This window comes from Coregonus clupeaformis, chromosome 17 (assembly GCF_020615455.1).
Source record: "Coregonus clupeaformis isolate EN_2021a chromosome 17, ASM2061545v1, whole genome shotgun sequence".
NCBI classification, from domain to species: domain Eukaryota; kingdom Metazoa; phylum Chordata; class Actinopteri; order Salmoniformes; family Salmonidae; genus Coregonus; species Coregonus clupeaformis.
The window spans coordinates 1,023,087-1,049,893 of NC_059208.1; the positions used below are offsets into that span (position 1 = coordinate 1,023,087).

General features: G+C 45.4%; 1 protein-coding gene across 2 annotated transcripts; it reads left to right on the top strand.

Annotated features, from left to right (window-relative positions):
- The first annotated feature begins 425 nt into the window (after positions 1-425).
- On the top strand, positions 426-26,807 carry LOC121543201 (SHC-transforming protein 1). Of its 2 annotated transcripts, XM_041852923.2 has the most exons (13): positions 426-697; positions 16,935-17,099; positions 17,423-17,493; positions 18,418-18,481; positions 19,269-19,388; positions 19,788-19,841; positions 20,566-20,617; positions 20,766-20,892; positions 20,987-21,137; positions 21,474-21,531; positions 22,502-22,621; positions 22,916-23,160; positions 23,341-26,807. In XM_041852923.2, exons 2-13 carry the CDS (start codon positions 16,938-16,940, stop codon positions 23,467-23,469), a joined length of 1,353 nt encoding a protein of 450 aa, XP_041708857.1. In that variant the 5' UTR covers positions 426-697; positions 16,935-16,937; the 3' UTR covers positions 23,470-26,807. The 2 variants fall into 2 exon arrangements, with proteins under 2 accessions (XP_041708857.1, XP_041708856.1); XM_041852922.2 differs by lacking the exon at positions 426-697 and having other exon boundaries at positions 15,327-17,099.

A 26,807-nucleotide genomic window follows, 5' to 3' on the forward strand; every position in this document is an offset into this window, starting at 1 on the left:
TGTGATGCAGTGCCTTAGACCACTGCGCCACTCAGGAGTGAACATCTATGACTGTGGAATATAATATAATTGAATGTAATAAAATAGAAAATAATGGACTAAAATAAAATACTATATAATATAATAAAATAGAATATTATTTGGCCTCTCAGTGATACATTATGAACTGCAATTCAAGTTTGTTCTCGTGCTTCTCGTTCAAGAAAGGTTGTAGCCTATAACATAGACATTACAGTTGCACTATGCAAATAATAATGTATGATTCAACAAAGACTGTGTGTATGTGGTTTAATGTCAGTTTACTCGGTTATACTGTAGGCTGGTTTGTTATTGTGGGAAGTTCTCTTTTTGCGCAATCCCTTTCTGTCAAGGCCGCGCAACCACCGGCCAGGTGCAGAGAACCACACAAACCGAGTGGCACTAGCAGCCAGGGCAAATGACGTTGCCATTTGTTCGCGGAAGTGGCTTTTTTTGTGTTGGTAGAAAGAGGGGCGGCGGGGGGAGGAAAGGAAGAGAAACTAAAGAAGGAAAGTTTCAGCCCTCTTTCTAAAGAAATTCAAATGCACACTGTACGACAGCTGGCGGTTTAAACCTTCGCATTCAGCCACTTATGTAATTTAGTTAGAGGTAGGCCTACGGGACAACAACAGCTGGGAGAAAAGAAGAGGCACAAAAGGGACAAGGAGGAAGATAGCTGGTAAGTTCTTCTGACAAAAGTTGACCACACTTCTCTGGGCATGGTTTGGGCTGGAATTTTAAGGGCTGCGTGTTGGAACGTGGTAGAGAGACGTTTTAGGACATTCGAATACTAAAACAATAACATTCTGCCTGACAGATTAATATTATTTGCTATAGGCCGATTGTAGACTACCTAGGCTATTACTTTTTGTTGTGCCATAAATTCAATGGTGGCGAAACAATCTTTTGCTGAAAAAAAAGATCTAGTCTAGCAAGACTGCTGAGTTCAGTGTGTACGAAAACATTTATCGAGTTATTGTAACATTGTGAAATATAGCCTAGTGATACAAAGTAACTAGACTAGGCCGCACATGAAACATTGTATCCATTCAGCAGAAGTCGCAAACAACCGTGTTGTCACTTTTGAGTGTTTTCAAAATCAAAGTGGTTTGCTGCAGAGGCTACTAGAAATAGTCAGTTCTGTAGGCCTGGGTCCCTGGGATATCATTCCTTACCCCACACCAAGTTGTCCAACTCTATCATTTAAACTGTTCTCGTAACACTTTATAGGCCTACATGAGTACTAACACTGTAATAAAAAAAAGTATCAACATTGTTTGTATTGACATGTTGTTAGCATACTACTATAGCAATATGGAGTTTTTGTTTGTTTGTTATTCTACACGTGGAAGAGGAACTGACTGCGGTTCCACTTATGTAAACTCCCCAAGGCCTACTATGCAATGGAAACTATGCGACCATTCTTACCATGTAAAAACATGTTAATGCAAGAATATTACTAAATTAATCCCAGTGTTACCACACAGGTTTAGAGAAACTAAATCTAGACTAAACAGGCTGGTCTTGTCTTTCTGTAAATGCTCTAGTTCTTTTTCAGCGACCTAATCAGAAGTTAGGATTACATTACATTTCTGTAATGTGCAATATAGATCTGTAGCCTATTGTCAAGATGGCATTCTCATGGAGATTATTTAATGTTTCAATAGGTCTAGGTTATATATTGTTATGGATGTGTAACTATTTGTTTCAGACAATAATGATAATCTAAATCATCTGTAACAAGCCCTGACTAAAACAGTACTCTGTAGTTGGCTACGTGCCATACAGAACATTCAACGACAAGCTGTGATGCTGGGCCCTTCATTATCCTATGATACGGGCTGTATTAGTGTGGCCATATATGTGGCAAGATGCGTAAATACACACAGTTGTTATGGTTACCTGCACCTCAGTCTGTGATGGGACTACTGTTGTGAGGCAGCTGGCCTGGTCCTGAGCCCTATACTACGTACATGGTTTGAGGAGTTAGCGAGGTAACTTTGGTCAACTCTGAGTTCAACTCGGGATAACCGGTACCACAAAAGTGGCTCACCTTTTAGCCAGGTACATTTCTATGGCAACAAATCCAGAACTAAACTGCTCCTGGGCAGGCTTACTCAGGGCTAACTCCATTTATCCTGAATCAAGTGTCTGAGCCACGAGTTAAAGACCAATGAAATGAAGTAAAACTTGTGTATGACTTAATACAATTATTATATGGATAGGAGTGGAGGGGGAAAGGTGCTTGTGCATTGATAAGCACACCAAAGACGGTGTTAGCGATAAGTAATAAAATAAAGACGGCACTTCAACAAGCCTATTTCACACCACAGCCTGATGAATTTGCAGCACAGGAGGTTGGTGGCACCTTAATTGGGGAGAACGGGCTTGTGGTAATGGCTGGAGCGGAATAGGTGGAATGGTATCAAATACGTGGTATCCATGTGTTTGATGCCATTCCATTCGCTCTGTTCCAGCCTTATTATGAGCCGTCCTCCCCTCAGCAGCCTCCACTGATTTGCAAGATAACTCTTCTTTCATTTTGCACAAATTAAAATGTGGCACTGAGTCGCCCATGGATGGATGTTTCAGCATTGTCTCAATGAAAAGTTTGGCGTTCGACCAGACACGTGTGACATGCACCCGTAGTTACAAGCCTGCTAGAGTTAGCGGCAGGCAGATGAGCAATATCCACCGTCGTAGTACGGATGAAGCCTGAGATGGAATGTAAAGCTAACTGAAGCTGGATAGCTTTAGAAAAACCCTGAGTAGATCTAGGTTCAATCATAGTATACCACTCTGATGGTTTGGAGACACCGCAGACAGGGGTTAGGGGTCAGGGATGGAGTGAATACAGGTAGGCCTATGTGTCTGAACAGACTGCTTCATAATATGCCCAGCTCCCTCCTTAAACTCACTGTCAGTGGGATATCGCTCTGATGGTGAGGATGATGAGGAGGAGGACTGCTGCATGGCTGGGCCTGGGGATAATACACTCTCTGAGAGACAAATGTCAGTGACAGAAATGTACACACACACAACCAACTAATCTATTCATCTATCTGTCAGTCAAAGACATCCTGTTTGACACAGAGCTTCCCAATCCACCTCAGACCCTCTCAATCAAACCGGGTCTGCCCAATCTAATACAGACCCTATCAATCAAAAGCAGAACCAATCAGTCCTGTCTGTGTGATAAGCTTGGCTGGGTGACACCTTTCGTTAACTCCCTTTTGATTTGTCAGACAGGTGAGTGTATCTCAGCACATAAATAAGTGTGTGCGAGCACGTGCATGTGTGCTCATGTGTGCCAGCCCATAGTTGCAATTGGCAACAGTCTTAGATTTCACTCAGCGTCAGTTTGTGTATCAATATGAGGCCGTATCTGACATGTAGCTGACTGCCAGAGAAAAAAGACAAGCAGCTGGCTAGATACTGCTCTGTGTTAGCTGGCAAGATCCTGTTTCAGCTGTTGTCAGCAGCAGCTTATCTGTATGGAGAAGAGAGGTTTTGTTTTCAAGGTTTTAAGAACATTATGTATGACCTTTGACTTATTTGGGTCCTTCACTGTAACACTTAATTGTGGACCCAAATAGTTTTCAGCGTGTGTGTGTGGAAACACTGCAGGAGCAGTTATCTGGGTCTCAGTGTGTGGTTGTCCGTCTCTTACAACGTAGCGGAAGAGAAGGTGAGGCCAGCTCCACTTCCTGCCCTGCAGCCCTGGTCTGCCTCCTACTCACTTCACATAGAAAGACACTTAGACTACATGCTAATCTGCTACGAGTTGCAGAGAGATTCAGTCCCACATAGATAAGCTTAAACTAAAGGCCTACTAGTATTTACTTGATGCACGTATGACTGTGAGTCGCTTTCCATAAAAGCGTCTTCTAAGTGGCATATATACAGTGAGGGGAAAAAAGTATTTGATCCCCTGCTGATTTTGTACGTTTGCCCACTGACAAAGAAATGATCAGTCTATCATTTTAATGGTAGGTTTATTTGAAAAAATCCAGATAAACGCATGTCAAAAATGTTATAAATTGATTTGCATTTTAATGAGGGAAATAAGTATTTGACCCCCTCTCAATCAGAAAGATTTCTGGCTCCCAGGTGTCTTTTATACAGGTAACAAGCTGAGATTAGGAGCACACTCTTAAAGGGAGTGCTACTAATCTCAGCTTGTTACCTGTATAAAAGACACCTGTCCACAGAAGCAATCAATCAATCAGATTCCAAACTCTCCACCATGGCCAAGACCAAAGAGCTCTCCAAGGATGTCAGGGACAAGATTGTAGACCTACACAAAACAGGAATGGGCTACAAGACCATCACCAAGCAGCTTGGTGAGAAGGTGACAACAGTTGGTGCGATTATTCGCAAATGGAAGAAACACAAAATAACTGTCAATCTCTCTCGGCCTGGGGCTCCATGCAAGATCTCACCTCGTGGAGTTGCAATGATCATGAGAACGGTGAGGAATCAGCCCAGAACTACACGGGAGGATCTTGTCAATGATCTCAAGGCAGCTGGGACCATAGTCACCAAGAAAACAATTGGTAACACACTACGCCGTGAAGGACTGAAATCCTGCAGCGCCCGCAAGATCCCCCTGCTCAAGAAAGCACATATACAGGGCCGTCTGAAGTTTGCCAATGAACATCTGAATGATTCAGATGAGAACTGGGTGAAAGTGTTGTGGTCAGATGAGACCAAAATCGAGCTCTTTGGCATCAACTCAACTCGCCGTGTTTGGAGGAGGAGGAATGCTGCCTATGACCCCAAGAACACCATCCCCACCGTCAAACATGGAGGTGGAAACATTATGCTTTGGGGGTGTTTTTCTGCTAAGGGGACAGGACAACTTCACTGCATTAAAGTGCCATGGACGGGGCCATATACCGTCAAATCTTGGGTGAGAACCTCCTTCCCTCAGCCAGGGCATTGAAAATGGGTCGTGGATGGGTATTCCAGCATGACAATGACCCAAAACACACGGCCAAGGCAACAAAGGAGTGGCTCAAGAAGAAGCACATTAAGGTCCTGGCGTGGCCTAGCCAGTCTCCAGACCTTAATCCCATAGAAAATCTGTGGAGGGAGCTGAAGGTTCGAGCTGCCAAACGTCAGCCTCGAAACCTTAATGACTTGGAGAAGATCTGCAAAGAGGAGTGGAACAAAATCCCTCCTGAGATGTGTGCAAACCTGGTGGCCAACTACAACAAACCTGGTGGCCACCAAGTACTAAGTCATGTTTTGCAGAGGGGTCAAATACGTATTTCCCTCATTAAAATGCAAATCAATTTATAACATTTATGATGTGTTTTTCTGGATTTTTTTGTTGTTATTCTGTCTCTCACTGTTCAAATAAACCTACCATTGCAATTATGGACTGATCATGTCTTTGTCAGTGGGCAAACGTACAAAATCAGCAGGGGATCAAATACTTTTTTCCCTCACTGTAATAATCAAGTCCCAAAGTAATTATTATGATGCCGGTATTCATAGATTATTCGATTTTGGGTGATACAAAATGGGGATCTTTATCAGGGTTGCACATGCTTCATACTCAGGGCAGTAATATGCTGGTGCTTCCTGTCGGTCTATGGGGGAGTTATTTCACATTTGGTCAGCACAATTAGACCGGGACATTCCTAATGTCAAATGTTATTAACTAGAGTACATATGAACAGGGAGCCAATGGAACTCCTGTCCACTGAATGGAACCGAATGAAATTAATAGAACGGTCAGCTCCCTTACTTCCTGGTCTCCTTCATGACATCATCTCTGTGTCTAATCCTGTTTTCTGCTATCTTAGGTTCAGGGCATTGGGTCTGTGTGGTGTGACCTCTGTGTGGGAGGTTTGTGACCTCTGGCTGGTGAGGTCAGGTTAAAAGGGGACTGTTTCAGGCTCACATCCTGTTCTGGCCCAGAGGCCACAGTTTCCTGGGGTTTCTTATTGTTTCCCTATAAAGTGTTACACTCTAAGAGTTCCCCATGGTGTGCAGTCTGTGTAGTGTTACACACTAATAGTTCCCCTGGCTGGCTGAGCCTGCAGTCAGAGCAGTGGTGAAGGAGTTCTCTGTCTACCATAACAGTATGTGTGTGAATAAAGTGAGTTTCTTCAGTCTTTGGGGTGTTGTCTTGAATTTGATAATTTATTTGGGCCATGAGTTGTGAAGGGCAGGCTATGAGTCAGAGCGAGTCTGAATAGATTTGGACAGACCTGTCCTGTGTGTTGTAAAGGATTGGCCTCCGTTAAGGCGTGTTGTTCTGGATAGTGAGGTGTATGTTTGTACAGCATTTATGGGGCCCTGTAGAATTGGTTAATATTCATCAAAGCACCAAATCAGAAGGGAGAAGGACAGGGGGAGAAGAGATGGAGAGAGACCGATGAGAGAGAGAGATCTTGTTATTCAGTCAATTCTAGCATTGACTGCCCTGAGAACCTTTGGTAAATAAAAAAAATATATATATATATATATATATACATATACACACACTACCAGTCAAGGGTCTACTTATTCAAGGGTTTTTCGTTATTTCTAATATTTTTACATTGTAGAATAATAGTGAAGACATCAAAACTATGAAATAAGACATATGGAATCATGTAGTAACCAAAAAAGTGTTAAACAAATCAAGATATATTTGAGATTCTTCAAATAGCCACCCTTTGCCTTGATGACAGCTTTGCACACTCTTGGCATTCTCTCCACCAGCTTCATGAGATAGTCACCTGGAATGCATTTCAATTAACAGGTGTGCCTTGTTAAAAGTTAATTTGTAGAATTGATTTCCTTCTTAATGCGTTTGAGCCAATCAGTTGTGTTGTGACAAGGTAGGGGGTATACAGAAGATAGCCCTATTTGGTAAAAGACCAAGTCCATATTATGGCAAGAACAGCTCAAATAATCAAAGAGAAACGACAGTCCATCATTACTTTAAGACATGAAGGTCAGTCAATCCGGAAAATTTGAAGAACTTTGAATGTTTCTTGAAGTGCAGTCGCAAAAACCATCAAGCGCTATGATGAAACTGGCTCTCATGAGGACCGCCACAGGAATGGAAAACCCAGAGTTACCTCTGCTGCAGAGGATAAGTTCATTAGTGTTACCAGCCTCAGAAATTGCAGCCCAAATAAGTGCTTCACAGAGTTCAAGTAACAGACACATCTCAACATCAACTGTTCAGAGGAGACTGCATGAATCAGGCTTTCATGGTCGAATTGCTGCAAAGAAACCACTACTAAAGGACACCAATAAGAAGAAGAGACTTGCTTGGGCCAAGAAACACGAGCAATGGACATTAGACCGGTGGAAATGTGTCCTTTGGTCTGGAGTCCAAATAGGAGATTTTTGGTTCCAACCGCTGTGTCTTTGTGAGATGTGGTGTGGGTGAACGGATAATCTCTGCATGTGTAGTTCCCACCGTAAAGCATGGAGGAGGAGGTGTGATGGTGTGGGTTGCTTTGCTGGTGACACTGTCTGTGATTTATTTAGAATTCAAGGCACACTTAACCAGCATGGCTACCACAGCATTCTGCAGCAATCCCATCTGTTTTGCGCTTAGTGGGACAATCATTTGTTTTTCAGCAGGACAATGACCCAACACACCTTCAGGCTGTGTAAGGGCTATTTGACCAAGAAGGAGAGTGATGGAGTGCTGCATCAGATGTCCTGGCCTCCACAATTCCCCGACCTCAACCCAATTGAGATGGTTTGGGATGAGTTGGACCGCAGAGTGAAGGAAAAGCAGCCAACAAGAGCTCAGCATATGTGGGAACTCCTTCAAGACTGTTGGAAAAGCATTCCAGGTGAAGCTGGTTGGCAGAATGCCAAGAGTGTGCAAAGCTGTCATCAAGGCAAAGGGTGGCTACTTTGAAGAATCTCAAATATATCTTGATTTGTTTTGTTTAACACCTTTTTGGTTACTACATGATTCCATATGTGTTATTTCATAGTTTTGATGTCTTCACTATTATTCTACAATGTAGAAAATAGTTAAAATAAAGAAAAACTCTTAAACGAGTAGGTGTGTCCAAACTTTGGACGGGTACTGTATTTATACAAATGTTTACACCCAGGTTAAAACACTCAGTTTATTAGGTACACCCATCTAGTACTGGGTCGGACCCCCTTTGCCTCCAGAATAGCCTGAATTCTTTGGGGCATTCTACAAGGTGTCGGAAAAGTTCCACAGGGATGTTGGTCCATGCTGACGCCATGGCATCACGCAGATTGGACGGCGGTACATTCATGCTGCAAACAGTCCGTTCCATCTCATCCCAAATATGCTCTATTGGGTTGAGTTCTGGGGACTGTGCAGGCCACTCAAGTAAACTGAACTCGCTGTCATGTTCCAGGTGATGTTTTTCCACTCCTCAGTTGTCCAGTGTTTGTGATCACGTGCCCACTGGAGCCGCTTCTTTTTTTTAGCTGATAGGAGTGGAATCCAGTGTGGTCGTCTGCTGCAATAGCTCATCCATGACAAGGACCGACGAGTTGTGTGTTCCGAGATGCCGTTCTGCACACCACTGTTGTACTGCTCCGTTATTTTTCTGTTTGTGGCCCGCCTGTTCGGTTGATCTATTCTTGCCATTCTCCTTCAACCTCTCTCATCAACGAGCTGTTTTCGCCCACAGGACTGCCGCTGACCGGATGTTTTTTGTTTGCCGCGCCATTCTCGGTAAACCCTAGACACTGACTGTAGTGTGTGAAAAGCCCAGGAGGGCGGCCGTTTCTGAGAAACTGGATCTGACGCGCATGGGACCCACACAAACTCATCAGAGAGGAGGACAGGAGACCAGCAGAATGGGAACGGTGTGTGTGTGTGTGTGTTTGAGGATCTGAGAGTAGCTAAGTATGTGAGTCAGCAATAAAAAGCCTTTACCGTAAAACTTCAATGAAACGCTGAGTCTCAGATAGCCGCCTGTCCCTTTTAATAGCCGGGCATCGGCACACATTTCAGCAAATAAACACCTGTTTCAAATAGATTCCGGGTCTAAATGAATTGCTTGTGAGTGAACTTCAGCGAGTACCGTAAAGAAGATGAAGGAGACCAACATCATTGCCATGAACGAGACAGCAGTATGGTTTGACATGGTCGGCTCAACTATGGTGGATACAAGTGAGATAATGGTGCTGAAGCACGAAATCGGGGGGGTGTGATAGGCAGCCTAGTCTTTGCATGTCTGATCTGCGGTGGATTTGTTATTATAATGTCAATACTGGTCACAATAAACAGTGTGGTAGTCTTTTCAACATTTTATTGAGCAAAAGCTGTGTGCATTAAGGAAATAGACGCCTGGCTCAAATAGAAGCCTGTCTCTAATAAACGCCGGTTGTGTTCAGTGATTGAAGCAAATAAACGCCCAGGCTATTAATTGAAGTTTTACAGTATTTGGTATTGAAGGATAGAGTAAGGGACAGACTTTTGGAGAACCAGAGAACGGGCGAGAGGAAGAGAGAATCAATGAGAGAGAGTGGACAAAAGGGAGAAAGAAAGGGAAACCGACAGAGTAAGTGATGGAAGGAGAGGGGACGGAGTGAGAAAAAAATGATGATAGAGCAAGGAATAGAGGGTGGGAGACAGAGGAAACAAACCTAAAATAGCTGAGTGTCTCACATGCTACTGTAGCTGAGTGTGTAGAGCTGGTAGGTTGGCTGGTTGGGCATGCTGAAGGCCTGGCTAATCTAATGTTCATATCACCCCCTAATCACATTGATTTACCCCCAATCCAATAACGTGACTATTTCTGGACCTGTCCTGTCACATTCACAACATCTGACGGGGTTATTTGTTGTGTGTGTGTGTGTGTGTGTGCAATTATGACTGGGTTTGGGAAGAGAAGCTGTTGTCTGGATTTATTTGACTAGTCTCTGTAGGTAATTCCTTTCATTCCACAATGTGTGTCTGAACATGCTCAAAACACACACACACAGTCTTTGGTATGTGGGGACCCAAAATCAGCTTGCCTAACGTGTGTGTGTGTGTGTGTGTACCTTTGCGCTCACCTGAGCAAGGTCACATAACTCTCTCCACAGCTGATCCCGGGAGCAATGCATGCTCGAAGCCATGTGTTTGTGAGGGGAGCATTTAGGATAACTATGATTCGCTAAATGTACAATGCTCAGTGATTGGCTCAGTGAGTGAAGAGTGTGTGTGCTGATGTGCGCTTTGGTGTTTTTAGGGTTACAGAAACACACAGGCAGTCAGTGTTGTCCCATGGAATACGTGGTAAGAACTTGAGACACACACACCTATAGGCATATGGGTTGCTGGTTGATCCTCCCACTGTCAGTATCTCCCAGCTGTAAAGGGCATTCTTTATTTGCCTGTCTAAGCCATTTAGAGCTGTACTTCCTCTTAAGTAAACGTTCAACATTTTATTTTGAAAGAGCAACCCATATGCCAATGTGTGTGTGTGTGTATGTTACGCTGGTGTGGGGTGGCTGGGGGTGCATTCAACGATCACAACTATCACATGTATACCTCTGTGATCTGTATGGTGAAGGGTGTCATCACACACCGCAACGCTTTGTAACGCTGAGGTGTTGACGTGGGTTATGTGGTTCTCTCCCTGATTCTGTCTCTAGCGGTTCTGCTGAGTTCTAGATCTTCTTCTGTGGTTCTGTTCAGTCTGAATCTTGGTTCTCATCAGTGGAAGTTCTCACTTGGTTCCACTGATCACTTTGGTTTTCTCTTTTTCTTATTTCTTTGTTTCTGTTGTTATTGTCCTGTTTGTGTGATGATGACCTGGTCTTTACCAGCGGTGAACTCAAGCGGTACAGTAGCTGCTTGGCATTGTCAGGTTGAGTGGCAGATGTCCATATTTGGCCGTATACGTCAAGGTTATTCACAATGCCCTCAAATCAGCCTGCATCTCTGTCTGTCCGGAGGGAGAGAGGGGGACAGGAAGGAAAGAGACTCTCCCCTCCCTCTCTTCTTCTGTCTGTTTCCCTCCTCCCCCACTTACCTCTCTCCCTCTGGTTCTCAGGTTACCCAACAGGAATAAGGGGGATGAGCCTCTTTGTAGAGCCCACATGGGCTGTTTCCCCTCTATCTCCATCCCTCTCTCCTTCCCCTAGTGTGTGTGTGAGAGAGCAACGCTCAGTGCACACGCGTGCATATACTGTTAAATGAGACTGCAAAGTGGGAGAGGAGAAAAGGGAAGGAGGGGTGAGCGAGGGGAAAAAGCAGCAGCAGCGAGAGAGAGAGAGGCGGCATCACCCAGACAGACAGACAGACAGAGGGAGGGAGGATAGACAGCGTGCTCGTCTCTCACTCAGACAGAGAAGGGGAGGATAGACAGCGTGCTCGTCTCTCACTCAGACAGAGAAGGGGAGGATAGACAGCGTGCTCGTCTCTCACTCAGACAGAGAAGGGGAGGATAGACAGCGTGCTCGTCTCTCACTCAGACAGAGAAGGGGAGGATAGACAGCGTGCTCGTCTCTCACTCAGACAGAGAAGGGGAGGATAGACAGCGTGCTCGTCTCTCACTCAGACAGAGAAGGGGAGGATAGACAGCGTGCTCGTCTCTCACTCAGACAGAGCTGGAAGGAAAGAAAAGTAGGATGAGACCGATGCAAGAGGAGGAGAGGAAGACAATGAAGGAGTGCCGTTGTTCAGCCCTGCCGTTCTGCTGTTTCACAGTCCGCTGAGAGAGGGGGAAGAGAGGAGGAGGACAAGCGGAGGAGAGGATATGAGACCTTCCAATGACTTTGTGATTTAAACGAGTGGAAGAGAGGATCAGAGGAGCACGCTTTTCAGGGAGTGGGGACAGAGAGAGGGAGAAGGGGAGAGAGAGAGAGAGGGTGTTTAAACATGAATATGGTTCTGATGTGAATATGGAGCTCTGTTATTACCATGCTACGGATAATCAACTCTACTCTGTTCAACCCAAATAAGGAACAATTGTTTTTAATTTTTAATTCACTCTTGAAGCAAAGGAAGAGTTCTCAAGGAATTTATTCACATAACTCAAAAAATAAAATAATAATATTAATCTCAGCATTTTTTTTTTTTTTTGGGGGGGTAAAATTAAATACAATAATAGGTGGAAAAAACCTGCTCTGCAGATTATTATACAATCACCACCTTTTGTCGTTACATACCTAACAGTTAGGGCTGTACAGGAAAACATTCAGGTTGTTGTTATGCAAATTGTTTCTATGGTGGTAGCTATTGGGATTAGTGATTTAGTAAAGTTTTATTGATATTAATATTGACTATCATAGATGAAAGTATTTCATCCTCTGAAGCAATATATGTTGTGTTAATCCATGTGTCCTAGCCAGAGTCTGGAATCAGCCAGGTTGGGATGTCAACATTGATTGGGTTTTATGGCCGGTGCGACGCGAGCCAAACTTTGATCATTTCCTGAGCGGTATTGATCCCTCCAGGAGTCTCTGGCTGGCCGACCGGCTGTAGTTTCTCCAGTTAGATGTTAAAGACCGTAATGGGTCCGTCTCTGCTCTGTCTAGCTGCTCCTGGGCTCTGATTTGTGGATGCAGTCTGTTATTTCTTTGTCTGGAGATGTTTCTGCCGCTGTCAGGATTTCTCAATATAGCTCCTGAGCAGGCTTCTCTTTTAATGTCTGTTGCCACAGCAACTTGCATCTGCTGCAGATGGAGACAGACTGAGATGTAAAGTTATTTTGAGTCTTTTTCTCTTTTTTCAAACACTGGTGCTGTTTATTCTATACGTGTCTGTCTAGGGTGGTGATGACCAGGAGAAACAGTCTAGACTGGACCCGACTACTGGTGTTGATAACCAGGAGAAACAGTCTAGACAGGACCAGACTACTGGTGGGGTGGTGATAACCAGGACAAACAGTCTTGACCGCACCCTTGACTGGACCAGACTACTGGTGGGGTGGTGATAACCAGGAGAAACAGTCTTGACCGCACCCTAGACTGGACCAGACTACTGGTGGGGTGGTGATAACCAGGAGAAACAGTCTAGACAGGACCAGACTACTGGTGGGGTGTTAGTGTGTAGAACATCTAACCTACTTATGGAAATGTAGGCTCTGTCTAGAATTCTAGACTGTATTTGGTGCAGTGTCCTTACTGGTTTGCCGTGAGGTATCTCTCTCGTTCTCCCTCTCTCTTTAGCTTGTGCTGTGCCACCTTTGCCATATTAGCCATATTCACTGGCAACTAGCGTCCTGACTGGGACTAGTGGTATACCAAGCCGATGTCAGAAATGGCTGGACTAATCTGGATTATAATCAGATGATTCTACTGATACTATGTGTTGGCATATCATTCACTCTGTACAGCAGTGGAACTGTGTAGTCTTAACTGGTTTAATCTACTGTGTGTTGTTAATGTGTGTTAGTGGGGACTTTCTGTACTTGTGTCTTTTCTATCTGTGTGTAGGAGACTCAGGACATCTCCTCAAGTAAAGGGTGCTGTACTCTGCACTCGTCTGACCTACACTGTGTTTTATTCTGTGCACTAACATCTGGCAGGGCGAGGGTAAACCTGCTGTACCTGCACTTACTAGTGTTAACCTCTCTGTATGTTTGCTAACTGACTCGTCGGCTATGTTTGTGACATCTCATCACTGTTAGCGAGTGTTGCTAGCGTTTCATGATTGAACGCAACTCTATATGTTCATCTGTGTTGACATTTACATTTTAGTCATTTAGCAGACACTTTTTTCCAGAGCAACTTACAGTAGTGAGCGCATACCTTTTCGTACTGGTCCCCCATAGGAATCGAACCCACCTTCCCTGGCGTTGCAAGCCTAATGCTCCTCCAGGTGAGCCACACGGGACACAGCCACTAATTGACCATCGCGATCTGACCATCTACCCTGCACTTAGCATTCCACTGGTAGCGCTACAGCACTAGGACAAATAGACATTTAGAGACTATAATGGAAGAGTTTTGTAGTTATGCAAAGACAGTTAGGCTGTGCTAAGAGCCTGCTGTAGGCTGTCATAAGACCTTAATAGCCCTTCATAGCCCCCACATAGCACTTCATAGCTAATCCCAGTCTGTATCCTGATGTGTTCTGGTGCTCGCTTGTTGTTGAAAGTCAACTTTCTCTGGGATCATCCTGAAACTTTTGGTGCCAAATTGTCAATCTGTTACAAAGTTTTATCTCAGTGGGTCAAACCTGGCAGAGTAAAGGTTAGAACATGTGTAAAGTGCTGTTAACAACACTGATATGTGAGCTGGATAGCCCCTGGTGTTATATTACAGGTTCAACCTCCGTTGACTATTCAGTTCTGTGAGTTGTGTCTTGCAGCTGGAGACTGTTAATGTAAGATGACTGTTGTTTTCTCTTTGGATGGACTATACAGATAGTTTGGACTGTAGTTAGCTCCTGTGTTTGTAGTTAGGCTAGTACTGGACCATGCTGTGGGTGCTGTGTCAAGAAATACACATTCTTCTCTCAGGTAACTGACTATTGGCTTGGCTTGTTGTTTAAACGAGACTGTTTCTGTGGTATCGATAAGGAGAGCGAGAGAGAGAGGGGAGGGAGGTTTAATTGAGTGTAATAACCGGGTGATTGAGTTCACGGTTGCCTCTAACAAGCCTCCAGTACCATTCAGGTCTCATTATCATCAAAACAATCCCACCACTGGTGTCATCATCCAATGACCTACATTCTCTCTTGTTACATCACCACTGTGTGTGTCTCTGTGTCTGTAACCAGAAAAAGACATCTCAAACTCTAGCACTTCTGATGCTATGGTGCTCCAGAACGTATCCACTCTAACCAGGGCAGCAATGTTATAGAACAGCTCTACCTACTGTTTTAGCCATATCAGAAACTTCAGTCAGGGACAAACCCAGCATCGGGTCTTTTCCTATCTATCTGTCTTTTTCTTATCTACTGGTGTCTATTTCTAGGTTATGTGCAGAGTATAGACTGGCTGTAGTTACAGAGTGAGTGAGTGTATGTGAGAGAGAGAGACAGACAATCTTTTAAAGTAGAGGAGGGACTGTTTAAGAGGACAGCCTGGAGAACGGAAAAGGAGACGAGGGAGGGGGAGAGGGGGAGCGAGAGATCATCTGGAAGAGGAGGCAGGAAGTGGTGGAGCGAGAGAAGGAGGAGGCGCAGCGGCTACTGAGGGAGGCGCAGAAAACAGTGTGGAGGAGGAGAGAGGGATTCCAGGAGAGGATAGGAGAGGACAAGCTGAGGGGAGAGAGGAGCACAGAGGGAGGGAGAGAGACCGCCCCGGAGGTGATCTGGAGAAAGAGAGAGGAAGAGGGGGAGAAAGAGAGGGAGAAAGCCAGGGCCATCCAGAGAGGACACGAGACCATCTGGAGGAAGCGGGAGAGGGAGTGGGAGTGAGGAAAAGAGAGAGGGAATGAGGAAGAGGGAGAGAGAGGGTGAGGAAGAGTGAGTGAATGAGTACAGAGGATGAAGTGCTAAATTACTTAGGGGTCTTGTCCAGCAGCCTTGGAACCTGAAAAGCAAAGCTGCTCACAGGAGAGAAAGAGGGATAAAGAGAGAGAGGAGTAGAAGGCAAGAGGAAGAAAGGTATATTTTCCCTGCCAGAATTGGTGTCTGGCCATAGATCAGCGGGTCTTAACAGAACTTTGCTATATTAAGCACTGCAGGTAATCTTACTCTGTTGTATCGACCCGTCACTGCTGTGTTTCGCCAGTGTGTGTGTGTCCCTTCTGATCTACTCGTTTGCAGCTGATAGGGTTTTTATGGGCCGTGTCAGGCGAGAGCGGCTAGTGAGCTACTGCCCCGACAGACACACTGAAACACACACACACACACCACAGACTCACACACTCTCAGTGCCATTGCAGGCAGTAGAGTAGGTTTCTAGTCCGACACATGCTAACACACACAGACACATGAGGGTAGGCCCCTCGATGCAGTGAGTGTCTGTGTCAAGAGACAATCACATTCTGAGGTTTTATGTTGATTCTCCATGGTGCTCAAAGATGAAGAACTGGACTTAAGTGCTATGCTACATTCATTGGCATGCTGATGTGCTCAGAAAGCATTTTTCAGAACACGTGCCGCATACTTGATCACAAAAACCCTTTTGATTCTCTCTATTGGAAAGTGGCAGTCATTTCTGTGGATTGAAAGTCATCAAATGTTGTAAGACTGACAGCATAGACACAAAAAACTCTGAATATCACTCCATCAGTGTGCTGGGTTAGAGTCTTCGAGGGATATCCCCCTTTGATCTTCAACCGCTCCTCTCCTCTCGCTTCTCTCCTCTCGCTCCTCTCCTCTGTCTTGTAGATGAAGGCGTTTATTGCGCAGTGTCTGCCGCACTGCCTGACAATGACAGGAGGAAATAAAACAGGGCAGACGGACAGACAACGGACACTGAGAGGGAAAGAAAGAGGAGAGCGTGTTTTGGAGCGAGAGACTGATAATACGGAGAAAAGGAGAATGAACCACAGTTGTTGTTCAGACTGAATCACACCGGAGAGTTGGTCTCTGATTGGTCAGAATCACACAGGACTTGTTAGAGAAACACTGAAATAACATTAAACATCTCAGATCCATGATGGAGCTGGTCCCTAAAACTAAGTACACTCACTTCCGGAGTGAATCTCTCAGTTCGAATGACGATACCAACTCCAATCCCTCCTCCCTCCCACCTTCCACCCCCGCAACCCCCCTCACCCCTCCTGGGCTACCCTCCTCCCTGTCCTCCTCCTCTCTCACCCCCATCCTCCCCCCTTCCCGCCGCCGAGCCGAGAACAGCCCCACCACGCTCTGCTCCTTCTTCCCCAGGATGGGAGCCCTTCGCCTGGGCGTCTCTGCCACTCTACTCCCAGGCCTCAAGGCCTCCAGCAGGCCTCAGCAGGCTCAAGCCCCCATGGAGTCTTCAGGGGTTAACAGTTCCAGTTCCAGATCTCCCCCTCCTCACCCCCCTCACTGTCTAACAGCCCCTTCTCCCCCCCCTCGTCCCCCTTTGCAGGATATGAACCGGCTGGGCGGGGCGTCCAGGAGGGCGCGGGTGGAGGGGGGGCAGCTGGGGGGAGATGAGTGGACGCGCCACGGGTCCTTCGTCAACAAGCCCACCAGAGGATGGCTACACTCAGACCACGTGGTCAGCACCACTGGGGTTGCCTACTCTGTACGGGTAAGAGTTGGTTGACCTGTCTGTCTGTTTTTCAGTTTGTAGGATGTAGGCCTATAGGCTAGTACTTGCATATTTCTTTAACTTTCCATATCTGTCCATTTTTCTGTTGCTCTCTCAAAATAATCTATTCTCTTGTCTATCCATCTGTCTCTATCTGTTTCGATCTGCCCCTCCGGTCAGTGGGGGTGTTCTGGAGGAAATATAATCCTAGTTCATATGAGTTCCTTTCCTGTTTCCTGTGTAGTATATGGGCTGTGTGGAGAGGAGTGCTGTAGGAAGTGGCATCCCTGTTCATATGCGTCTCCTCTCTATTTCCTGTGTAGTATATGGGCTGTGTGGAGGTGCTACAGTCTATGAGGGCGCTGGACTTCAACACCAGAACTCAGGTCACCAGGTGAGAACCCTCCAGTTGGGATAGTTCTCCCAAATTACAAAATGTCATATTGGTTTCCTTACCCTGTAAGCAGTCTATGGAGAAGGTATGACAGTCAAAATCATCCGAAAGTATCTTAAATTGATTGTGAGGCTCAACAAAGTAACTTATAGATGATTTGAACATGATGCGCGTAAAATGCTAATATCAGTACCATGACTTGAATGGGATTTGTGCAACAAATGCTAAAACGTTAGCATTTAGAAACAGTGCCAGGGAAACTAAACCAAGGCAGGGATTGCTGTCATACCTTGTCCATAGACTGCTTACAGGGTAAGGAAACCAATGTGTCATTTTGTAATTTGGGTGAACTATCCCTTTAAACTGTTGTTTATGGTTAATGATCAAGTTACTTCACTCAGATGTACTGTGGTTAGGTAGTTCAGAACAGAGCCATGTAGTTAGAGCCTAGTACTGTATATGGCTCTGGTTCAAAACACTGCAAATCACAAAATGTACTCTTACTAGCTACCTCATTTTCACATAAAAATGTATTATTTATCTCCATCTTCAGTTCATATCTTTCTCTCTCTGCTCCTCCCCCAATTCTCTTTCTTGCCCTGTTCTATTTTGGTCCCTAGCCTCTACCCATTCAGTGTTAGACAATCTGAAAGGACTCCATAGGTTTAGCAGTATGATTGTGTGTGTGTTTGTGTGTGTGTGTGCGTGCGCGCCTTCCGCCCTCACGACCTCTAAATTAAAATGTTCTGGAATCCTGGTGGTTTCCTTCTGGTTTCCGTAGTGATGTTTGTATCTGTGGTGAGGACAAGTGTGGTTGTCAGGATGATGAAGTCTGTGTGACATGTTGCCTGATTTCATCTAATCTAAGTATGAAATCCGCACGAGTGTGTTAGAGAGAGATTCTCACACGTGTTGTTGTTTCAGAGAGGCTATCTCAGTGGTGTGTGAGGCAGTGCCCGGAGCCAAAGGAGCCCAACGCAGGAGAAAGGTACACACCAATACACACACACAGAGCATTATTTATTTATGTGTTAAGTGGAGGGCAGTGGTCAGGGCGTTGTTGGATCTGGATTTAGCTGGATTGTCCACTCTGTGGTCAGTGGTACTTACAGGTAACTACCTCTGTCTCTCTCTTTCTCTCTCACTGTCTCTCTCACACACCTACACACACACACACACACACACTGCCCCTTGTATGAGGGAGACTTGTGAATAAGTTGTGTGTGCCCAGACTAAGCCAACTCCAACTGGGCCGGGCCCAGCCTGTCTTTATGGAGGAAGGGAGGGGGAGAGAGGGAGGGGGGGAGGGGGAGGGAGAGCGTTCCTGTAAAACTAAAAGTATCCACCCAAACACTACATAAAACAGAGCTATATACAGACCAGACTGGTTTGGCTAAAGCATGTCTGGCCCTGCAAGACTGTGGGAGACTATTGGGGACACTTTTAGACTATTGGGGACTATGCAAGACTATTTGAGACTATGGACTGTGTGGGACTTGACTAGACAAGCTTAAGTTTGTGTTGACCAGATGAACCATTGAGCAGAGCAGAGTCAGACAGGATCACTGGCAGCCTGCAGCTGTTCTTCTACACACACACACACACACACGGCTCAGACATGCTTCTCCCTCTCTATTGCCTACACACACACACACACTGACACACTTCTTCTCTGTATATTGTACAGTACATTTACTATACTCTGATTGTTAGGTCTTCTTTTATAATATCTTTATACTATAAAGAGCTCTCCCCCCTGCCCTCCCTCTCTCCAGCCGTCGTCTCGCTGTATGACGTCCATTCTGGGGAAAAGAAACCTGCAGTTTGCTGGGATGACCATCAGCCTGACGGTCTCTACCATAAGCCTCAACCTGCTGGCCTCTGACTGCAAACAGGTGACACACACATGCACACACCTACACACACACACACACACTCGGGCATACAAACACACTGCGTGCAGGGATCCTGAATGAGTGATTGTTGTTATTGATCTATCTGGGTTTGTTATTACAGACTATTAAGGTATTTAGTATACACTATATCTAATTGTCAATGGAACCAACCCCTACTGCTGAATGGAGAAACATGATCTCTCTCTCCTCTGTCTCTCCATTCTCTCTCTCTCTCTCTCTCTCTCTCTATCTCTCTCTCTCTCTCTCTCTCTCTGTTCTCTCTCCTCTCTGTCTCTCTCCATCTCTCCACCGCTACATCTCACCTCTATACATCATTCATCACACTACCATGCTCAAATCCCTCCCTCCCTCTCTCTCTCTCTGTCTCTCTCTTCACAGATAATCGCCAATCATCACATGCACTCCATCTCTTTCGCTTCTGGAGGAGACCCAGTGAGTTATACAGCCCTCTCTCTCTCATCTCACTCTATCCCCACTCTATCCATACTTTATCCCCACTCTATCTATCCTCTATCCATTTCTCTGCCTCTGTCCATCCATATACTCCTCTGCCTCTCTCTCCCTGCTTCACTCTGTCCATCCGTCTACTCCTCTATGCCTCTCTTCTCTCTCCCTGCTTCACTCTGTCCATCCATCTACTCCTCTGCCTCTCTCCCTGCTTCACTCTGTCCATCCATCTACTCTGCCCCTCTCTCCCTGCTTCACTCTGTCCATCCATCTACTCCTCTGCCCCTCTCTCCCTGCTTCACTCTGTCCATCCATCTACTCCTCTGCCCCTCTCTCCCTGCTTCACTCTGTCCATCCATCTACTCCTCTATCCCTGTCACCCTGCCTCTGTCTTGCTCCGTCCATCTTTCTTTTCCTCTATCCCTCTCTCCTCCCTCTGTATTCTATAGCTCTTTTCCTCCCTCCTTTGTCTGCATCCACATCAGTGGAACTCCCTCTCTTCCTCAGACACGTATTCTTCCTCCTCCTCCTCATCTCTTCCTCCTAGATCATTGTGTGTTAATAGCTCCTCTGACTAAATGTCTTTGCTTCCTTCTCTCTTCCGACTCACCCACTCTCCCTTTTCCTCCTCACCCTCCCCTTCATATTTCCCTCCCATTTCCCCCTCCCACCCTCTCCTCCCCATCCCCCTCTTCTCTCTCTCCCTCAGGACACAGCAGAGTATGTAGCATACGTGGCCAAAGACCCAGTCAACCAGAGAGGTGAGACTCAATGTCATCCCTCCAATATATTTATCCAGCAGCACATCCAATCCTTGTTCAGTACCTTACTTTGGACAGTGAGGCAGTGCCAATATTCTGTTTCCTTATCTCTGTTGTTTACCCTCCTCTCCGCTTCCTTTCTGTCCAGCGTGTCATATCCTGGAGTGTTCGGAGGGCTTGGCCCAGGATGTCATCAGTACGATAGGACAGGCCTTCGAACTACGCTTCAAACAGTACCTGAAGAACCCCCCCAAATTGGTCACCCCCCATGACAGGTGTGTGTGTGTATGTGTGTGTTTGCATGTGCGTGTGCGTGTGCGTGTGTGTGCATGTGTGTTTCTCACTCTTGACTCCTCTCCCCTTTCTCAGGATGGCTCCGTTTGACAGCTCAGCGTGGGAGGAAGAGGAAGATGAGGGAGCACCGCCCTCTGCAGAGGTTCCGTACTATAATAACTTCCCCGGGAAACAACCTCCTCCTGGAGGACTGGTGGACATGAGGGGCCGTCCCGGGGCTACCCTGGTGAGACACACACATCAAGTCATTGTCAGTCAATAGTATTGAATCCAGCTCCAGACTGCAGCTCCAGAAGAGAGGGCAGTTCAGTATGTAGGCTAATCATCTAACCCAGTCTCACCCTCACATCACAGCAGACCTTAGTCTCCCACTCTCTCTGGCACTCTTTATTCACCTCACTGTGTGTGTCTGTCTGTGTGTGTCTTTGTGTCTGTCTTTGTGTGTGTGTATGTCTGTCTTTGCGTGTGTGTGTGTGTGTGTGTGTGTGTTAACAGTGTAATGTATGTTTTTCCATCTGTATCTTAATTGTATCTTAATTGCTTCTGGCGTGTGTGTTTGCAGCCCTATGGACAGCCGGGTCAGAATGATATTCACAAGCAGCCGCTGCCCCCTCTACCAAGTGAGCCATCTCTCTCTCTCGCACTCACTCAATCACTCACTCTCTCACTCAGCTAAAGGATATGAGGTGACACATAATACAATGACTTACAGCAAGAGAATGCCACAGACACAGTGAGAGAGGAAATTAGTCAGATTGACCCTGTGTGTGTGTGTGTTACTCTAGGACAGTGTGTGTCAACTGGTCTGTGTGTTCCCATAGGGATGTGTGTGTTATTTCAGGTCAGTGCTGCTACACTAGCATAGGGTTTTTCTCCATCTGAGTCCCTAATCATAAATGAGCCAGCAACTGCACTGAGAAATAGTCTAAACACACACACACACACATACTGTACAAACCCTGTCACCCCAACAAACACACACACATGCATGCACACACATTTTAAAAACATGACACACCTCAACCAGAGATTTGTGTTCAGCAAAAAGCAGGGCACTCAGAGCCACTTCAGGACTAAAAACACTGCAGGGTTCTGCTCTATAGCTTTCACCTCTCCACAACATCACCAAACATACTGGTAACTAACCCAAGATACATCATTGGCATTGTGTCCAATGGGAGCAAATGAAGCAGTGGGCAGAACAAGCAAGGAGGTGGGCAGAGCCTAGCGAGATCCTTAGTCCGTAACAGATTCTAGTTTTGGGAACAGAACTGTATTGAGATCTAATGTTTCATCGATTAGAACATTTGCTGAATGTTCGGCCAAGTTTCATCTAGCTCCATATTCTCACACTTCCCGCCACTGGACTTCCTCTCATCACCATATTTGGTGGTAAGAAGAAGTTCAAAACGGATGCATCAGATTTATACATCCTGTGAATTATGTGTTCTTCTTCTATTTATGACATCACAGAACATCCATAGAAATATTTTTTGTAGAACAGATACTCTAAATGTTGCACCTCCCTGAACACCTCACAGGTGATACCGACATACAGTTATGTGATTAAACTCTGATTGGTTGTTTCAGTGGGAGCAAAGGAGGGAGGGCGGGACCTGTGTGATGACCCTTCATACGTCAATGTGGATAAACCCCGCCCACCAGCAGCTGCAGCCAATGGCAACGCTCACAGAGATGCGTTCGATATGAGTGAGTCCCAGTTGGCCCTATCAGCTAGAGTCTGTGTACAATACATCAACTGGCCCTGCAGTCTATAGCAGTGACTATCAGTCATCTCGGATAAGACTAATTAGAATGGTTATCAGCTATATTGCAGTAATTACACTACAGTAGAAGTCATTAGTTTATTCATTTTGGTTTGGACATAGGGGAAATGAGAATATTGGTATCCTGAATGTATCAAGAATTAATCTGGTCTGGTCTTATAGTCTCACAATGAATCTCTCGCTATCTCTCTCCTCTTCCTCCTCCTCCTCCTCTCAGAGCCGTTTGATGATTCCCTGGGTGTATCAGGTCTGGGGGTCTCAGCGGCACCCCCTCTGGTGGAACAGCTGCAGTGCGAGGCCTGGTTCCACGGCAGCCTGAGTCGCAGGCAGGCTGAGAGACTGCTGACCCGCGACGGAGACTTCCTGGTCCGAGAGTCAGGCACCACCCCTGGACAGTACGTCCTCACTGGACAACAGGGGGGTCAGCCCAAACACCTACTACTGGTCGACCCAGAGGGAGTGGTGAGTGGGGAGGGAGGGAGGGAGGGAGGGGAGGGTGTTTGTGTTAGAGCAAGCCACCCAAAGCCTTCCCACTTATCAGCTGTGATGTGCTATGTTTTGTTGACCCTCTCTCTCTCTCTCTCTCTCTCTCTCTCTCTATCTCTCTGTCTGTCTGTCTGTGTGTGTTGTCCTACTCCTCAGGTACGTACCAAAGACCACCACTTTGAGAGTGTGAGCCACCTGATCAGTTACCACATGGACAACAGACTGCCCATAGTATCAGCAGGCAGTGAGGTGTGTCTGCAACAACCAGTGGAGCACAGGGCCTGAACATACACACACACACACGCACACACTCATACAGCAATGCAACACATACACACTCTCAGCAACACTACACACATAAGCAGTGCGGAATACACATACTGTACACACACACTCACACACTGACCACATTAAGGAAAGCCAAAAAAACACACCTCTCTCACTCTTTCTGCCAAATCAATTGCTCGCTGCTTTTTCTCACACCCTCCTGGACGACACACTGTGACCTCCATGATCCCTCCTTCTGTTCATCTTTCCATCATCGAGGTCCACTCCCTCCATCCCTCCAAAGAGCGAGGGAGTAATACTGAGGAACACCTCTTTTCTTTTTTTTCTTTTTTTAAAAAGTGGGACAGAAATGAATACAATTTAGTACAAAACTGAGCATTATTAATAAAATCATGCCATAGAATCATTCAAAAATGATACAATCATAGTAAAGGAGGACTGTGGACCTTGTGTGGAGTGAAACGTAGAGAAAGGAGTGGAGTGATGGAGGGAGAGGTCTTGATCCAGATATGGCAGAGGAAACATTTTCTCTCACCGTCACAGAAGCACTCCAAAGACTTGTCTGATGATTGGAATCATCAGAGAGCTCAGACGTGGACCCTCCAATCAAATATCAGTGGAACACAGGAACAGCCAATCAAATATCAGTGGAACACCAGAATAACCAATCATGACTGAGATCAGGCCTCCTGTTAAATATGCATAGACAGTTTTGTATCCACACAAATCAGGGCCCTCGCTCACCCTCTAGCCACTCCCATTTAAAGACCTTTCATCTTTGACCATTGACCCACTGAGTGATACCTGGTAATGTCACGGAGGATGTTCCTGTATGCAAAAAGGGGGTTGCTATGCCAACAACCATTTGTCTCCGTCTGTCCAAATATGGACAGGGTTTCTTTCCTGCCTCTGAGGGCGGAGTTTGATAAAAAGGATGTGATTCATGTCCATCCGACATCAGCCTGTCTGTCTGCATGTGACTGGTCTCCCTTTCTGTCTGCATGTGACTGGTCTCCCTGTCTGTCTGCATGGGACTGGTCTCACCTTTCTGCTCTGATCATGACAAATAAAGTGGACTGGGGCAGCAGAAACCATGGAGATGACTAACATACAGTGTGTTAGTCTGTATATCTGTCATGTGTACTTTCGTTGGGAGTATAGTGTCTTTACAGAGAGAGGGATGGAGAGAGGACTGGGAAGGGGGCAGCAGGCATGGGGGAGGATCCACATCTAGATATGATGTCATCAGACCTAGACACGATGTCATCTAAAAGAGCTCAAAGCCAATTCTACGATGATGTCACAGTCAACGCAAATGCGGCTGTCACAATTTAATCGGTGCATTGTTGGAATCGTAGTTCAGATTAATGCCAATATTTTCTTGCTTTTCAATGGATTTGTTGTTTATCTGTTTGCCTTGACAATCTATTCCCTTGTCTCTGTTGTCTGGACTGGTGGGGACGAGGAGGGTGGGGGGTGGAGAGGTTGAGGGGGATACTGGACGAAGTGTGTTTAATGCCGAAAGCATTCGGTCCAGAGCATTCAAAGCAATGATCTCCTCTCCAAATGTGCTGCAACACTTTGTCAGGAGATTAGCTTTTAGCATTAGCATTAGTGTGTGATGTGTTTCTTCTCAGCTCACTCCAGGGAAAACTGTTATCAGCGCTGTTCACAGCGAAATCTGGGAGATTCGCAAACGTTGGTCAGACGTTGGACTTTGACGTGTTGTTGTTTTCCTTGAATTAGAGGATAGTAGAAGGAGAAAAAGTGGAGGAATCATCCTCTCCTCTCCCTCCTCCCTCCTTCTCTTCATTATGTTTTTTGTATCTTTTACTCGTGCCTTGTTTCTTCGATGCAGTTGCCTCACTCCAATGCAGTCAGTCACCTTATGTACTTATGTACTGTGCTTATTGTACAGTCAATTGATGTACTTAATCCAAATGTAGTGGACTGTTGGATCCTGTCACATGGTCTCTCAGGCCATTAAAGACTCTGCAAAAAGGACACTCACCGACTCTCACCACCCAGGTCCAGTGATGGCAATCTGCTCCTCTGATGCACATTCATTCTTACTTCTTGTTGTCACGGTTGCTCGATGTCGTAGCTCTCATTGGAGGGATTTCCACCCCACCTGTAAATAACATCAGATCTGATTGGTCGTCTTGAGTTCTTGGTTCTGAAATGAAAGTCTTTATTGTTTAGATGTTTTTAATAACGTGGGTGGGACAGAACCAGATACTATATTTCACGTGTAATACCCACCGAATACATTTCTCTCTGAATCCAATTCATTTTGATTCTAGCCAATGAACCCTGTCCAGGTCTTTGAGGGAGGCTGAAACCAAACTGTAACATGGAAGTGAAGAGTAAACTGGTATCTGCCACCTGCTGTACAAAATATGTATGTCTCATTAGTAGGGTTGCAAAATCCTGGTTGGAGGATTCATGGAATTCCTGCTTATTCGCTCATGTAATTATAGGATTATTCTAACCAGGATTTCTGAAAAACCGGGGAATTTGGGGAAAGTTATCAGAATTTTGCAACTCTACTCATGAGACAAGATTCTCTGAGCCTGGACAGGTAATTGTTTTATTGATCTTTCTCATCATGCTTCAGTAGTCTGTGTGTTGTGTTGTGTGAGAGGATGTGTGGATGATCAGAGTTTATGGTTGGGAGTGTAGGGGATTGTGTAGTTCTTACATGGTGGTACGTGTGCTCTGTGATTGTGTGAGGCCTTTGCTTCATTCTGTCAGAGATCTGTCACACACACAGGAGGGACAGCTGTGTTACACACTGACTGTTCAAGTGACTATAGGTCCTGGATAGGCAACAAGAAAACGAGTCCATATGAGCCCCGAACTGTGTGTGACGTGTGTGTGTGTGTGTGTGTGTGTGTGTGTGTGTGTGTCTAAAAGGAATCATCTATCCTCTCTACATCATTTGTGAAGCATTCTAGCATTGTCATTTTCTCATTGTTCATCACAGTTGCCTTTGTTGCATGGAAATCCTTTTTACAGTTTCTATATTGTTGTTGCTGTTTTGATGTACTTTTTAATTTGTGTTTTGAAAGCCAAATGGTTCTTTTCAATTAGCCTGCACAAATATTGATTTAATTTTTTACTTTTTACAGTTCTGTTTTAATACTCTTGTTGTTCTAAAAATACATCTGTTTACACCTGTATCTGAAAATATAGATTGCATATATAAATGCATATATCATTAATCTTTATTGGTGAGTTTGGTTTTAAATGCAGTTTCTGTATTTACTCTTTGGTCTCCTGTGATGTTTCTTACATTTTGATTCATAACTATTAAATAGAACATATCCCCTTTA

Excerpts from the sequence above, each read along its gene's own strand:
- LOC121543201 (XM_041852922.2), top strand. The coding sequence starts at position 16,515 with ATGATGGAGCTGGTCCCTAAAACTAAGTACACTCACTTCCGGAGTGAA. Across the intron at positions 18,482-19,268 it reads GAGCCCAACGCAGGAGAAAG|CCGTCGTCTCGCTGTATGAC; the intron begins GTACACACCAAT and ends CCCTCTCTCCAG. Across the intron at positions 19,842-20,565 it reads TCGCTTCTGGAGGAGACCCA|GACACAGCAGAGTATGTAGC; the intron begins GTGAGTTATACA and ends TCTCTCCCTCAG.